Consider the following 15,155-nt stretch of genomic DNA (forward strand, 5'->3'; position numbering starts at 1 on the left):
TTAAATCTATCCAACCAGTGGAGATCCTTCCTCCATATTTATTACCATCACCATAGGATGAAGTCCCCCAACCAGTGGAGATCATTCCCCCCATATTCATTACCATCACCGTAGGATAAAATATCCTCAACCAGTGGAGATCCTTCCCCCATATTCATTTCCATCACCATAGGAGGAGATCTCCCAACCAGTGGAAATCCTTCCCCCATATCTATCACCATGGAATGACATCTCTCCAATTATTGGAGATCCTTCCCCCATATTCAGTACCATCATTATAGGATGACATCTCCTCAACCAGTGGAGATCCTTTCCCTATATTCATTACCATTGGATGAAATCTCCCCAACAAATGGAGATCCTTCCACCATATCCATCACTATGGAATGACATCTCTCCAACCAGTGGAGATCCTTCCCCCAAATTCATTACCATTACCAAAGGATGAAATCTCCCAACTAGTAGGGGTTCTTCCTCCCAATGCCATCACCATGGAATAACATCTCTCCAACCAGTGGAGATCCTTCCCCTATATTCATTACCATCACTGTAGGAGGAAATTTCCCAACCAGTGGAGATCCTTACCCCATATCTATTATCATGTAAAGACATCTCTCCAACCAGTGGAGATCCTTCCCCCATATTCATTACCATTACCAAAGGATGAAATCTCCCAACTAGTAGGGGTTCTTCCACCCTATATCATCAACATGGAATGACATCTCTCCAACCAGTGGAGATCCTTCCCCCATATTCATTACCATTACCAAAGGATGAAATCTCCCAACTAGTAGGGGTTCTTCCACCCTATATCATCAACATGGAATGACATCTCTCCAACCAGTGGAGATCCTTCCCCCATATTCATTACCATCACTGTAGGATGAAATTTCCCAACCAGTGGAGATCCTTACCCCATATCCATCACCATGTAAAGACATCTCTCCAACCAGTGGAGATCCTTCCCCTATTTTCATTATCATCACCATGTAAAGACATCTCTCCAACCAGTGGAGATCCTTCCCCTATTTTCATTATCATCACCATGGAATGACATCTCTCCAACCAGTGGAGATCCTTCCCCTATTTTCATTATCATTACCAAAGGATGAAATCTCCCAACTAGTAGGGATTCTTCTACCCAATGTCATCACCATGGAATGACATCTGTCCAACCAGTGGAGATCCTTCCCCTATATTCATTACCATCACCAAAGGATGAAATTTTTCAACCAGTGGAGATCCTTACCCCATATCCATCACCATGTAAAGACATCTCTCCAACCAGTGGAGATCCATCCCTATATTCATTATCATAGGATGAAGCCTCCCCAACCAGTGGAGATCCTTCCTCCATATCCATCACCATAGGATTAAATTTCTCCAACCAGTGGAGATCCTTCCCCCATGTTCTTTACCATCACTGTAGAATGTAATCTTTCCACACAGTGGAGATCCTTCCCCCATATTTATTACATCTGGCGGTCTGTTTTTAGCTGATTTCCCCATAAAGGAAAGTTGGACCATGTCAGCACTGTACAGTGACCAGAGATGGAGCTGTCATTGGGGGAGAGATCCCCCGCTGAGCAAGCAGAATCGGCCAATCAGAGGCGCCCATGTGGAAGGGGTCTTAGAACTCCAACCCAAACAATAAACGCACTCAATATTAGTTGGGCGGCCATTGGGCTATGGCTGATCCTGTATAGTAGATATGCAGTCAGTGGTGCTGGTATGAGTGTTCCTTCCTAATTACAGATTTATCCATTACATTTCCTATATACAAACTATTTCCATAGTATAGATTATTTATTTTATTATTATTATCAGAATTAATATTTAATTCTTCACCCCCCCCCCTGCAGCAGTTCAGTGACCTCCCTGTCCTCCTACCACTGCCCCCACAAGCTCCTCCCCCCTGCAGCGCTGAGCGTCTCTTCACCATAGCAACGAGGATGTGACGTCACGGGGCTCCGGATTCCCCCGACAAAACTACGTCTCCCGGCATCCCCCGCGATCCCCGGAGGCAGCTGGGCTGCTGCTGCTGCTCCTCTGTGTGTCGGGGCCTTTGTGCTGCGGAGAACGGAGGAGGCCAGGTACAGGGGGAGAGATGACAGTACCGGGGCCGGGGCTGGACAACCAATGGGGGTAGGAGGGGGTACCGGTCACCTTCATTGTGTGTCCCCAGAGAGGGGGGGCTGTCTGCTATTATCACCTCTACTGCTATTAGACAGGGGGGGCAGATCCTCCCTTCACTCAGCCCGTCACCTTCCCTGCATGCATGATGGAAAATAATACAAATACCTGTATTTATTAAATTTCTGGAAATGGAAGTATATATATATATATATATATAATGTCCTGACATTGGGTCACCCATGGGGCATCCTTTGTAATTGCTGCCATTGTGACCCTGACCTGTTCTAGGCTTTACACAAGGGGAGCCATAGGTGAAGGACATAGGATCTCCACTGGTTGGATGGATACTCTATAGGGTTGGGGAGATTTCATCCTATAGTGATGGATATGGGGAAGGATCTCCAGAAGTTGGAGAGATGCCATACTATGGTGATGGTAATGAATATGGGGGAAGGATCTGCACTGGTTGGGGAGATTTCATCCTATAGTGATGGATATGGAGGAAGGATCTCCACTGGTTGGGGAGATTTCCTCTTATGGTAATGGATATGGAGGAAGGATCTGCACTGGTCAGATAGATTTCATGCCATGGTAATTAATATGGGGTCAGGATCTCCACTGGTTGGGGAGATTTCATCCTATGGTGATGGATATGGGGGAAGGATCTCCACTGGTTGGGGAGATTTCATCCTATGGATATGGAGGAAGGGTCTCCACTGGTCAGATAGATTTCATGCTATGGTAATGAATATGGGGTCAGGATCTCCACTGGTTGAGGAGATTTCATCCCATGGTAATGGACAAAGATATGGGGGAAGGATCTCCACTGGTTGGGGAAATTTCATTCTATGGTAATGGATATGGAGGAAGGATCTCCACTAGTCAGATTTCATGCGAAGGTGATGAATATAGGGGAAAGGTTGCCACTGGTTGGGGAGATTTCATCCTATGGTGATTGTAATTAATATGGGGAAGGATCACCACTGGTTGGGGAAATTTTATCCTTTTGTGATGGATATGGGGGAAGGATCTCCACAAGTTGGAGAGATGCCATACTATGGTGATGGTAATGAATATGGGGGGGGGGGGGAAGGATTGCTGGGGGTTGGGGAGATTTTATCCTATGGTGATGGTAATGAATATGGGGTCAGGATCTCCACTGGTTGGGGAGATTTCATCCTATGGTGATGGATATGGGGGAAGGATCTCCACAAGTTGGAGAGATGCCATCCTATGGTGATGGTAATAAATATGGGGAAAAGGTTGCCACTGGTTGGGGAGATTTCATCCTATAGTGATGGATATGGAGGAAGGCTCTCTACTGGTTGGATGGATTTCATGCTATGGTGATGAATACTGTATAGGGGAAGGATCACCATCGGTTAGGGAGATTTCATCCTATGGTGATGGTAATGAATATGGGGGAAGGATTGGCACTGGTTGGAGAGATTTCATCCTATTGTGATGGATATGGGGAAGGATCTCCAAAAGTTGAAGAAATGCCATCCTATGTGATGGTAATGAATATGGGGGAAGGATCGCTACTGGTTGGGGAGATTTCATCCTATGGTGATGGATATGGAGGAAGGATCTCCACTAGTCAGATAGATTTCATGCGAAGGTGATGAATATAGGGCAAGGGTTGCCACTGGTTGGGGAGATTTCATCCTATGGTGATGGTAATTAATATGGGGAAGGATCACCACTGGTTGGGGAAATTTCATCCTTTTGTGATGGATATGGGGGAAGGATCTTCACAAGTTGGAGAGATGCCATACTATGGTGATGGTAATAAATATGGGTGAAGGATTGCCGCGGGTTGGGGAGATTTTATCCTATGGTGATGGATATGGAGGACGGATCTCCACTGGTTGGGGAGATTTCATCCTATAGTGATGGATATGGGGGAAGGTTCTCCAGAAGTAGGAGAGATGCCATACTATGGTGATGGTAATGAATATGGAGGAAGGATCGCCACTGGTTGGGGAGTTTTTATTCTATAGTGATGGATATGGAGGAAGGATCTCCACTGGTCGGATGGATTTCATGCTATGGTGATGGTAATTAATATGGGGAAGGATCATCACTGATTGGAGAAATTTCATCCTTTTGTGATGGATATGGGGGATGGATCTCCACAAGTTGGAGAGATTTCATCCTATGCTGATGGTAATGAATATGGGGAAAGGGTTGCCACTGGTTGGGGAGATTTCATCCTATAGTGATGGATATCATGCTATGGTGATGAATACTGTATAGGGGAAGGATCACCACCGGTTAGGGAGATTTCATCCTATGGTGATGGTAACGAATATGGGGGAAGGATTGCCATGGGTTGGGGAGATTTTATCCTATGGTGATGGATATGGGGGAAGGATCTACCCAAGTTGGAGAAATGCCATCCAATGGTGATAGTAATGAATGTGGGGGAAGGATCACCACCGGTTAGGGAGATTTCAGCCTGTGGTGACGGATATGGGGGAAGGATCTACCCAAGTTGGAGAAATGCCATCCAATGGTGATAGTAATGAATGTGGGGGAAGGATCACCACCGGTTAGGGAGATTTCAGCCTGTGGTGACGGATATGGAGGAAGGATCTCCACTGGTCAGATAGATGTCATGTGAACATGATAAATATAGGGGAAGGGTTGCCACTGGCTTGGGAGATTTCATCCTATAGTGAGGGATATGGAGGAAGGATCTCCACTGGTCGTATATATTTCATGCTGTAGTGATGGTAATGAATATGGGGGAAGGATCACCACTGGTTAGGGAGATTTCATCCTATGGTAATGAATATGGGGAAAGGGTTGTCCCTGGTTGGGGAGATTTAATCCTATAGTGATGGATATGGAGGAAGGATCTCCAGTGGTCATACAGATTTCATGCTATAGTCATGGTAATGAATATGGGGGAAGGATCACCACTGGTTAGGGAGATTTCATCCTATGGTGATGGTAATGAATATGGGGGAAGGATCACCACTGGTTGGGGAGATTTAATCTCCTATGGTGATGGATATGGAGGAAGGATCGCCACTGGTCGGATAGTTTTCATGCAATGATGAAGAATATAGAGAAAGGGTTGCCACTGGTTGGGGAGATTTTAGCCTATGGTGATGGTAATGAATATGGGGGAAGGATCTCCACTGGTTGGATAGATTTCATGCTATGGTGATGGTAATAAATATGAGGGAAGGATCATTGCTGGTTAGGGAAATTTCCTCCTATGGTGATGGTAATCAATATGAGGGAAGGATTGCCACTGGTTGGGGAGATTTAATCCTATAGTGATGACTATGGAGGAAGAATCTCCACTAGTCGTACAGATTTCATGCTATAGTGATGAATATGGGGAAGTATCTCCACTGATCAAATTGATGCTATCATATGAGGAGATAGATCTCCACAAGTTGCAGAGATGTCTTCCTATGGTGATGGTAATGAATGTGGGGGAAGGATCATCACTGATTAGGGAGATTTCAGCCTATGGTGATGGAGATGGAGGAAGGATCTCCACTGGTAGGGTAGATTTCATGTGATGTTGATGAATATAGGGGAAGGGTTGCCGCTGGCTCAGGAGATTTCATCCTATGGTGATGGTAATTAGTATGGAGGAAGGACCTCCACTGGTTGGGGAAATGTTATCCTATGGTAATGAATATGGGGAAGGATCTCCACTGGTCAGATAGATGCCATCCTATGGTGATGGATCTCCACAAGTTGGAGAGATGTCTTCCTATGGTGATGGTAATGAATATGGGGGAAGGATTGCCACTGGTTGGGGAGATTTCATCTCATAGTGATGGATATGGAGGAAGGATCTCCATTGGTTGGACAGATGTTATCCTATGGTGATGGATATAGGGGAAGGATTGCCACTGATTGGGCAGATTTCATCCTATGGTGATTAACATGGGGGAAGGATTGCCACTGTTTGGGGAGATTTAGTTATGTGGTGATGGATATGGGGGGGAAGATCTCCACTGGTCAGATAGATTTCATCCTTTGGTGATGGTAATGAATATGGGGGAAGGATCTCCACTGGCTGGGTAGATTTCATCATATGGTTATGGATAAGGGGGACAGATCTCCACCATTGAGATAGATGCCATCCTATGGTGATGGATATGGGGGATGGCTCTCCACAAGTTGGAGAGATGTCATCCTATGGTTATGGTGATGGATGTGGGGGGAAGGATCTCCATTGATCGGAGAGATGCCATCCTATGGTGATGGCTCACCACTGGTTGGCGTGATGTCATTCTTTGGTGATGGATCTTCACAAGTTATAGAGATGTCATCCTTTGGTGATGTATATGGAGTAAGGATCTCCACTTCTCTGAAAGATGCCATCCTTTGGTGTTGGTTAGGGAGATTTCATCCTATGGTGATGAATTTGGATATGGGGTCAGGATCTCCACTGATTGGAGAGATGCCATGATATGGATCTCCACTGTTTGGCTGATGCCATCCTTTGGTGATGGGTATGGGGGATGGATATGGAGTAAGGCTCTACTGCTCTGAAAGATGTCATCCTCTGGTGATGGACACGGGTATAGGGTCAGGATCCTCACTGGTTGGAGAGATGTCATCTTATGGTAATAGACATGGGGTGAGGTTTTCCACTGGTCAAAGAGACGTCATCCTATGGTGATAGACATGGATATAGGGTCAGGATCTCAACTGGTTGGAAAGATGTCCTCTTTTGGTGATGGAAACGGATGTGAGGTAAGGGTCTCCACTGATCGGAGAGATGTCATCCTATGGTGATGATAATGGATATGGGGTAGGGATCTCCACTGGTTGGCCAAATGTCATGCTAAGGTGATGGTAATTAATATAGGGTAAGGATCTTTTCTGGTCAGAGAGATGTCATCCTATGGTGATGGTAATTGATATAGGGTGAGGAACTCTACTGGTCGGAGAGATGTCTTTATTTGGTTATGGTAATGGATATGGGGTAAGGATCTCTGCTGGTTGGGTAAATTTCTTCCTATGGTAATAGATATGTAAGATGGATCTCCACTGGTCGGAGAGGTGTCATCCTATGGTGATGGTAATGGATATGTGGTGAGAATCTCCGCTGAGCAGAGAGGTGTCATTTTATGGTGATGATAATGGATATGGGGTAGGAATCTAGGCTGGTCTGCCAGATGTCTTCCTATGGTGATGGTAATTGATATAGGGTAAGGATCTCAACTGGTCAGAGAGATGCCATCCTATGGTTATGTGGTAAGGATCTCCACTGTCAGAGATATGTCATTCTGTGGTGATAGTATTGGTTGTAGGGTAAGGATCTTCACTGGTCGGCTGGATGTCATTCTATGGTTGGAGAGATATCATCCTATGTTGATGGTAATGGACAAGGGTAAGGATCTCCACTGGTTGGAGAGATGTCATCCTATAGTGATGGATATGGGGTAAGGATATCCATTGGTCAGAGATGTCATCCTATGGTGATGGATATGGGGGGAAGGATCTTCACTGGTTGGAGAAATGTCAACCTATGGTGATGATAATGGTTATGGTGTAGGGATCCCCACTGGTCGGCCAAATGTCATCCTATGGTTATGGTAATGCATGTAGGGTAAGGATCTCCACTGGTCAGAGATGTCATCCCATGGTTATGGTAATGGATATGGGGTAGGGATCTCCACTGGTCAGAGAGATGTCATCCTACGGTAATGGTATTTAGTGTTAGGGCGAAATGTTCAGCCCAAGCATGAGTTTTGGGCCAAACCTTGGCTGTTCGCCCTGTTCGTCAAACACCTGAATTTGCAGGGTGTTCGCCCCTCTGAACGCCCTTCAATGCACTGCACAGTGCATTTTGCGCCTTGTTTTGGCAAAGCTTTGCGCAATCAGGGCACAGTATAATATGGTTGTTAAGGATGATGGGTCATCATCTGTCAATTGGTTTTCCGGCTAATTAAAAAAAAATAAAAAATATGGTGTGGGGTCCTCCCCAAAATCCATAACAGACCCTTATTCGGGCAAACAGTCTGGCAGGTCAGGAAAGGGGGGTCTAGTGAGCGCCCCCCCTTAACTATACCAGGCCACATGCCCTCAACATGGGGGGGTGCTTTTGGGCAGGGGGGCTCTTTCCCCCACCCCAAAGCGCCTTGTCCCTATGTTCATGGGTACAAGGGTCTCTTTCCCACAACCCTGTGCTGTGGTTGTGGTGGTCTGCGGGCGGGGAGCTTATCGGAATCTGGAAGCCACCTTTAACAAGGGGGCCCCCAGATCCCACCCCTCTATGTCAATGGGTATGGGGTACATAGTACCCCTACCCATTCACCAAAAAAATGTACAAATGTAATAAATGATAGTAGACAAGTTTTTGACAAATCCTTTAATAAAAAATAAAAAACAATGTCCCCCGATGTAGATCCATCGTCAACCACGATGGCCGTCGTACTGCTGCACCCGAAAACATGTTCACTTGCGATGAACACTCCCGCGGTCTGGCTGGTCTGACGTTTTGACATTTTTTAATAGCTATAGGGCGCAACAACCGGGCGACATCACCTGGTGGCACCGCCCAGCATGCATTCGCCGTGACGTCACAAGGGGGGAGGTGCCACCAGGTGACGTCGCCAGGTGGCCCCGCCCTTACCTATATAAGAACTGTCAAACAGTGGAAGAGGCATTCGGTCTATGAAATCGCAGTGGGGTTTTTTTTTTTGGGTGCAGTGGGCGGTGTGGTTAATGATGAATTTACATGGGGGGGGCACTGTTTTTTTTTTTTTTAAATAAAGGAATTGTCAAAAACTGTCTCTGTGTTTTTATTACTTTTTGACACTTTTTTAGTGAATGGGTAGGGGTACTATGTACCCCAAACTCCTTCACATGAGGGGGAGGGATCTGGAGGATAACTTGTTAAAGGAGGCTTCCAGATTCCGATAGGCCCCCTGCCCGCAGACCCCCACAATCACAGGCCAGGGTTGTAGGGAAGAGACCCTTTTCGCCATCAACATAAGTACAAGGACAAGTGGTTCAGGAGGAGGGCCAGTTGCTCAGGTGCATGCTTGGATAAGTGTCCGGTATGGATTTGGGGGGGGCACGCCCTTTTTTTCATTTTGGCATGGGTCTCCCCTTGAAATCGGGTCTGGTATTACCTGGGGGGGGCCCCATGCCATTTTTTCTATATTCTTTTTTTTTTTCAATAGCCGGGTGCTGGCAATTGCAACTACGAGTCAATTTAAATGTGATTTGACTTGTTTTTTTTTCCCTTTAGAAATGTTATTTTTCACTGCAGCATGTTCTATTCATGCTACAGATGCACCACTTTACAGGCAGACTAAAGGGACCCCCAGGCACTATATTTAAAGGTTTTTTATTTTTGTTGTTGCACTTAAAGCATCATTAAAATCACTGCTCCTAAAAAAACTATTGATACATGTCACCCAGGGCAGCCCCTGGACCCCCATACCCCTTTTATGGCCAATTACTTGCATATAAGTCTTTAAAATAGGCACTTTTGATAATTATTGTTGGGCTCCCATAGACTTTAACGGGGTTCACCATTCGGGTAAAAACATTTCCCCTGTTCGGGAGTTCTGATGGTAATGGGTATGAGATCTCCTGCTGAGCAAACGGATGTTAATGGATATGGGGTAAGGATCTCCACTGGTCAGCCAAATGTCTTCCTATGGTGATGGTAATTCATATAGGGTTAAGATCTCCACTGGTCCAAGAGATGTCATCCTATGGTGATGGTAATGGATATGGGGTAACAATCTCTACTGTTAGGGGAGATTTCAACCTATGGTGATAGATATATAGGATGGATCTCCACTGGTTGGAAAGATGTCATCCTATGGTGATTGTATTGGATATAAGGTCAGGATCTCTACTATTCGGCCATATGTCATCCATTGGTGATGGCTATGGGGGAAGGATATCCACTGGTTGGTAAGATGTCATCCTATGGTAATGTTAATGGATATGGGGGTAAGGATCTCCACTGATCGGAGAGATTTCATACTTTGGTGATGGTTATGTAGTATGGATCTCCACTGGTCAGAGAGATGTCATCCTATGGTAATTGTAATAAATATGGGGAGAGGATCTCCAGTGGTCAACCAGATGTCATCTTATGGTGATGGATATAGATATGGGGTAAGGATCTCCACTGGTGGGAGATATTTCATCCTAAGGTAATGATGATGGGGTAAGGATCTCCACTGGTCGGAGATATGTCATCTTATGGTGATGGTAATGGATATGGGATAAGGATCTCCACTGGTTGGAGAGAAGTCATCCTGTGGTGATATTAATGGAAATTGGGTGAGGACCTCCACTGGTCCGAGAGATATCATCTATGATAAAGGTAATGGATATGAGGTGAGGATTTTCACTGGTTGGAGAGACGTCCTCCTGTGGTGATAGAAATGGGTAAGGGTCTCCGCTGATCAGAGAGATGTCATTCTTTTAGTGATGGATATGGGGGAAGGATCTCCACTGGTTAGAGAGATGTCATCCTATGGTAATGTTAATGGATATGGGGTAAGGATCTCCACTGATCGGAGAGATTTCATCCTATGGTGATGGTTATGTAGTATGGATCTCCACTGGTCAGAGAGATGTCATCCTATGGTAATTGTAATAAATATGGGGGGAGGATCTCCAGTGGTCAGCCAGATGTCATCTTATGGTGATGGACATGGATATGGGGTAAGGATCTCCACTGGTTGGAAATATTTCATCCTAAGGTAATGGTAATGGGGTGAGGATCTCCACTGGTTGGAGATATGTCATTCTATGGTGATGGCAATGGATATGGGGGAAGGATCTCCACTGGTTGGAGAGCGGTCATCCTGTGGTGATGTTAATGGAAGTTGGGTGAGGACCTCCACTGGTCCGAGAGATATCATCTATGATAAAGGTAATGGATATGAGGTGAGGATTTTCCCTGGTTGGAGAGACGTCCTCCTGTGGTGATAGAAATGGATATGGGGTAAGGGTCTCCGCTGATTAGAGAGATGTCATTCTTTTAGTGATGGATATGGGGTAAGGATCTCCACTGGTTAAAGGGATGTCCTCATGTTATGATGGATATGGGGTGAGGCCCTCCACTGGTCGGAGAGATGTCATTTATGGTAAAGGTAATGGATAGAGAGCCTTTATAGTAGAAGCACATGCATTATAATGGATAGGCAGAGGGCAGGTGAGTCTGGAAGGAACCCAGCCATCGATGTGCTACTTGATGCGAAGACCAGTTATAGGTGGGGACAGTGGCCATTTGTACTGTTGGGGTTAATACTGGTGAGGGGATGCACTGGACGCCTTATCTGCCATTGTGCTGGGTGTCCAGTGCATCCCTTTGCCTTTAAGGAGGTTTGGGCTCCTTCCAGGCTCACATGCCCTCTCCCTATCCATTATAATGCATGTGCTTCTGCTATGGAGGTTCTCAAAAATGTATAGTTAGGACTTCGGATAATAATGGGGTGCCTTGTCACGGCCTCCGCAGCTTACGCATGTATTTACAAATGTGTGCTCATCCCCTGGTTTTAATGCAAATTGTTAGACAGGATAATTTGGTTGGTAGCAGGCTGGCTGGTGAGTTGAGCTGGGAATTTTCTTTGGTTTTTCCATGTTCTCTTTGCTGTGAAGGCCAGTTATAGGTGGGGACAATGGCCATTTGTTTGCATTTTGGTTTGAGGCGGATGCAATATATAAATTGATGAACACATGTTTTATATTAGCGATCGACCGATATCGGTTTTTCGTTGCCGATACTGATGCCGATATTTTGGTCAATGCATATCAGTATCGGCCAAAATTGGCCGATATTTTTGTACATTTAAAAAAAAATGTTTATTTATTTATTTATTTATTTTTTGACAGGTACTTTTGTGGAAGGATCTGGGGGTCCCGAAACCCCTCCTCTGCACTTAAAAGCATTCAAAATGCCAAGTTTGGCTGTTTTGAATGCTGTCATTTTTTTTGACTCTGGCGCCAGACAGTATCCGGAAGTGATGCCATGACATCACTTCTGGGTTTTTGCATTACGACCCGATCAGAGATGAATGCGGCTTTGATCGTGTCTTCGGCGGCTGTACAGGCTGGTTGCCCGGGTCTCCCGGTGGGACGGGAGACCCGGGCGAGCCGCAGAAGGCGGCGGGAGGTGGGAGATGGCCCCTCCCGCTCTTTGTAATGACAGCCGAGCGGCTTCTCAGCCACATCAGTTGTCATTACGCCGGTACCAGAGTGATGTCTCTAACTGCAGGCATCATTTTCCCGAAATATCGGCAACATCGGTAACCTCCGGGGGCCGATTCCGATATATCGGGAAAACTGCATATCGGCCTTGCCGATAATTGGTTGATCCCTATTTTATATATTATTTTGTTTGATATACAATTTTCAAGTTTTATATGATAGAGTTTAGATCACATATAGTTTTTTAGGAGTATTTGAGTTTGCACTGACACAAAAAAATGTTTCTCTTACGTCCTCCGACAGTCGCCGCCCCTTCCCAAGTCTTCACCAATGGGTATTGACCTTTGCTCCGCAGGAGTAAGACTTGGGAAGGGGCGGCGACTGTCGGAGGACTCAGAGAAAGGAATTTTAAGGTAAGATTTTACAAAAATTCCGTTTTTTCTGGACAGTGCCACACTTTTTCCTGTGTGTATTTTTATAGACCGAAGGTGTGAAATGCTTACCAAAGGCTGGCCAGCTACCCACAGATGTGCTTAAAGGGGGTTGTCCATACAGTCTTTTTTAGGTTTATTTTAGATGTCATTTTATGTTCTTGGTACAGGAACTTATTCTTTTTTTAAAGGAAACCTGTACTGAGAGAAATGTAAAGGTCACCATTGCTGATCTTCTGTAAATACAGAATGCTGCTGGGCTACTGGGCGCTGTAATCTTGGATGTGATGCCCCCAGCAGACTCAGATCTGCCACTCAATTGACACTCTGCAGTGTTTTTATTTACTCCTCCCCTAGTAGCTACATAAAAAGACAATATACTGTATGGTGGTGAAGAGAGGGGCAGAGGCGCTGGGCCAGCACGGACAATTCCAGAAGAGAAGACAGCTGTGATATGGCAGGAGGGGGGGGGAAAGTATGGCTGTGCAAGGGATTTGTCTTTTCCTGGAGTGGTTTAATTCCTTAGCAAGTTCAGTCTCGCATCACAGGTGAATAAAACTCTGTTTATGGAAAAAAAAGTAAGAATTTTAAATACTTTCTTTGCTTTTAAGCCCCGTACACACGTACCGATCGTCGGCCGAACGATCGGCCGTCTTTTGTCCAGGGCTGTCGTGTCTGTTGAAAACTGCAAAAGACTGCACACGAATTTTGTCGGCCAACAACAGCCGACTGCAGAAGTGATGTCATGTGATGGTTAACTTTCCTTGTCTTTTTCCTTTTCTGAGCATGCCCAGTCTTGCTAATCGGCTGTCTGTCGGCCGAAATCTGTACTGACTGAGGAACAATCGGCCGTTCTGGTGTTGGCCAACAAAAATTTTAATGCCTGCACGACAGATTCTGTTCGGCCGAAAATGCGCTGTCGGCTGTTGGAAGCATCATACTAACAAGCCTACAATTGGCCGATCGGTCGTCGGCCGAATATTTATGGCCGACAATCGGTACGTGTGTACGGGGCTTTACCTGCAATTTTGTTGTTGTCGACACTGCCTCTTTGAATGTGCCTATATTAGGGATGCACCGATCCAACTTTTTTGGACCCGATACCAATATCTGGCGTTGTGAAATCGCTGATACCGATACCGCAACCGATCCGGAGCTACACACAAAGCAAGTGGCTGCAGTACAGAGCTGCTTCATGTGTACAGCTCCTCCATTCACAGGCGGAGTGCATCTGATATCACTCCGCCTGTGAGCCAGACCTATACAGGAAGTAGCGGCTCCCATCCCATACTACTACTGCACCTAGTAAGGGATGGCTGCGCCGTTACTCAGCAAAAACCGGATCGGCCAGTGGATCGGTCAATGTTACCGATCCCCCGATCCATCTAAAATGGCCATATCGGCGCCGATATCCGATCCGAATATCGGATCGGTGCATCCCTAGCCTATATGTTAGAGGAGGCATGTTGACTCTATCCTCTATAAAATAATCATGTATAGGTAACATTTTTTTTTTTATTGGTGTATTTGTAGCTAAAAGATATTGAAGGCCATCCACGTTGCCCCACAACTACATGGACACAAGTCCACATTTGGAAATTCCTCAAGACTTCCAGATGATGGACAAAGAGAAGAGTAACATGACTGAAAGGATCTTGAGTCTGGTTTTAGAGATCCTGTATCTGCTTATAGAAGAGGTGAGAGGCTAAAGCTGACCAAACCCTATGCATTCTGATTGTAGATCTACCAACAATCCTGTGTCCTTGGAGGCACATTAAAATGTTCAGGGTTGTCCACATGTTACGTAGTTTTGGTAAGTCTAAAGCAGGGTTCCTCAAACTACGGCCCTCCAGCTGTTGCGTAACTACACATCCCATGAGGCATTGTAAAACTCTGACATTCACAGACATGACTAGGCATGATGGGAATTGTAGTTCCTGAACAACTGGAGGGCCATAGTTTGAAGACCCCTGGTCTAAAGGAATAAAAATCCAAATATTGCGCTAGGATAATGATGTGCGAAAAAAATCCTTCTTCAGAAAATGACACCACTGAGAGAGGATATAGGAAACGATATAAAACATATAATTAATAGTCCCAACTCCCAAGCAGCTAGCCAAAAATCCTATTGGTAACGGATGAAGAGCAATTCAATTAAAACAAAACAGCAGCGCTCAGAAAAAAGTCCAAAGTCCTCCAGTGAAGTAAGACAAACATATGTGATGAAAAAGAAGATGGATCCACCACCAAGGGGAAGAAACGCATTGTCTCTTACTAGATTCAAATGACTGCTGAATCTAGCAGCAGTCAAAAACGCTTGTATGATCAACTGATCACTAGGTCCAGGTTCCTTGAATTCATGGGGAAAGGACTCCAACAATATATGAATATAAAAATAAAAACGATCATTGCGCAAGCATCGCT

General features: G+C 45.4%; 1 protein-coding gene across 2 annotated transcripts in view; it reads left to right on the plus strand.

Moving 5' to 3' along the window:
• The first annotated feature begins 1,983 nt into the window (after nt 1-1,983).
• LOC309562628 (uncharacterized protein) overlaps nt 1,984-15,155 on the plus strand; it is a 42,696-nt gene continuing 29,524 nt past the window's right edge. For both annotated transcript variants that reach the window (XM_082266883.1, XM_082266884.1), the window contains exons 1-2: nt 1,984-2,093; nt 14,265-14,428. In XM_082266883.1, the coding sequence (XP_082123009.1) occupies nt 14,306-14,428 (123 nt within the window). In that variant the 5' untranslated portion in view covers nt 1,984-2,093; nt 14,265-14,305. The remainder of the gene's footprint in view (nt 2,094-14,264; nt 14,429-15,155) is intronic.

This window comes from Pelophylax lessonae (assembly GCF_965119305.1).
Source record: "Pelophylax lessonae genome assembly, chromosome: 9".
Lineage (NCBI taxonomy): Eukaryota > Metazoa > Chordata > Amphibia > Anura > Ranidae > Pelophylax > Pelophylax lessonae.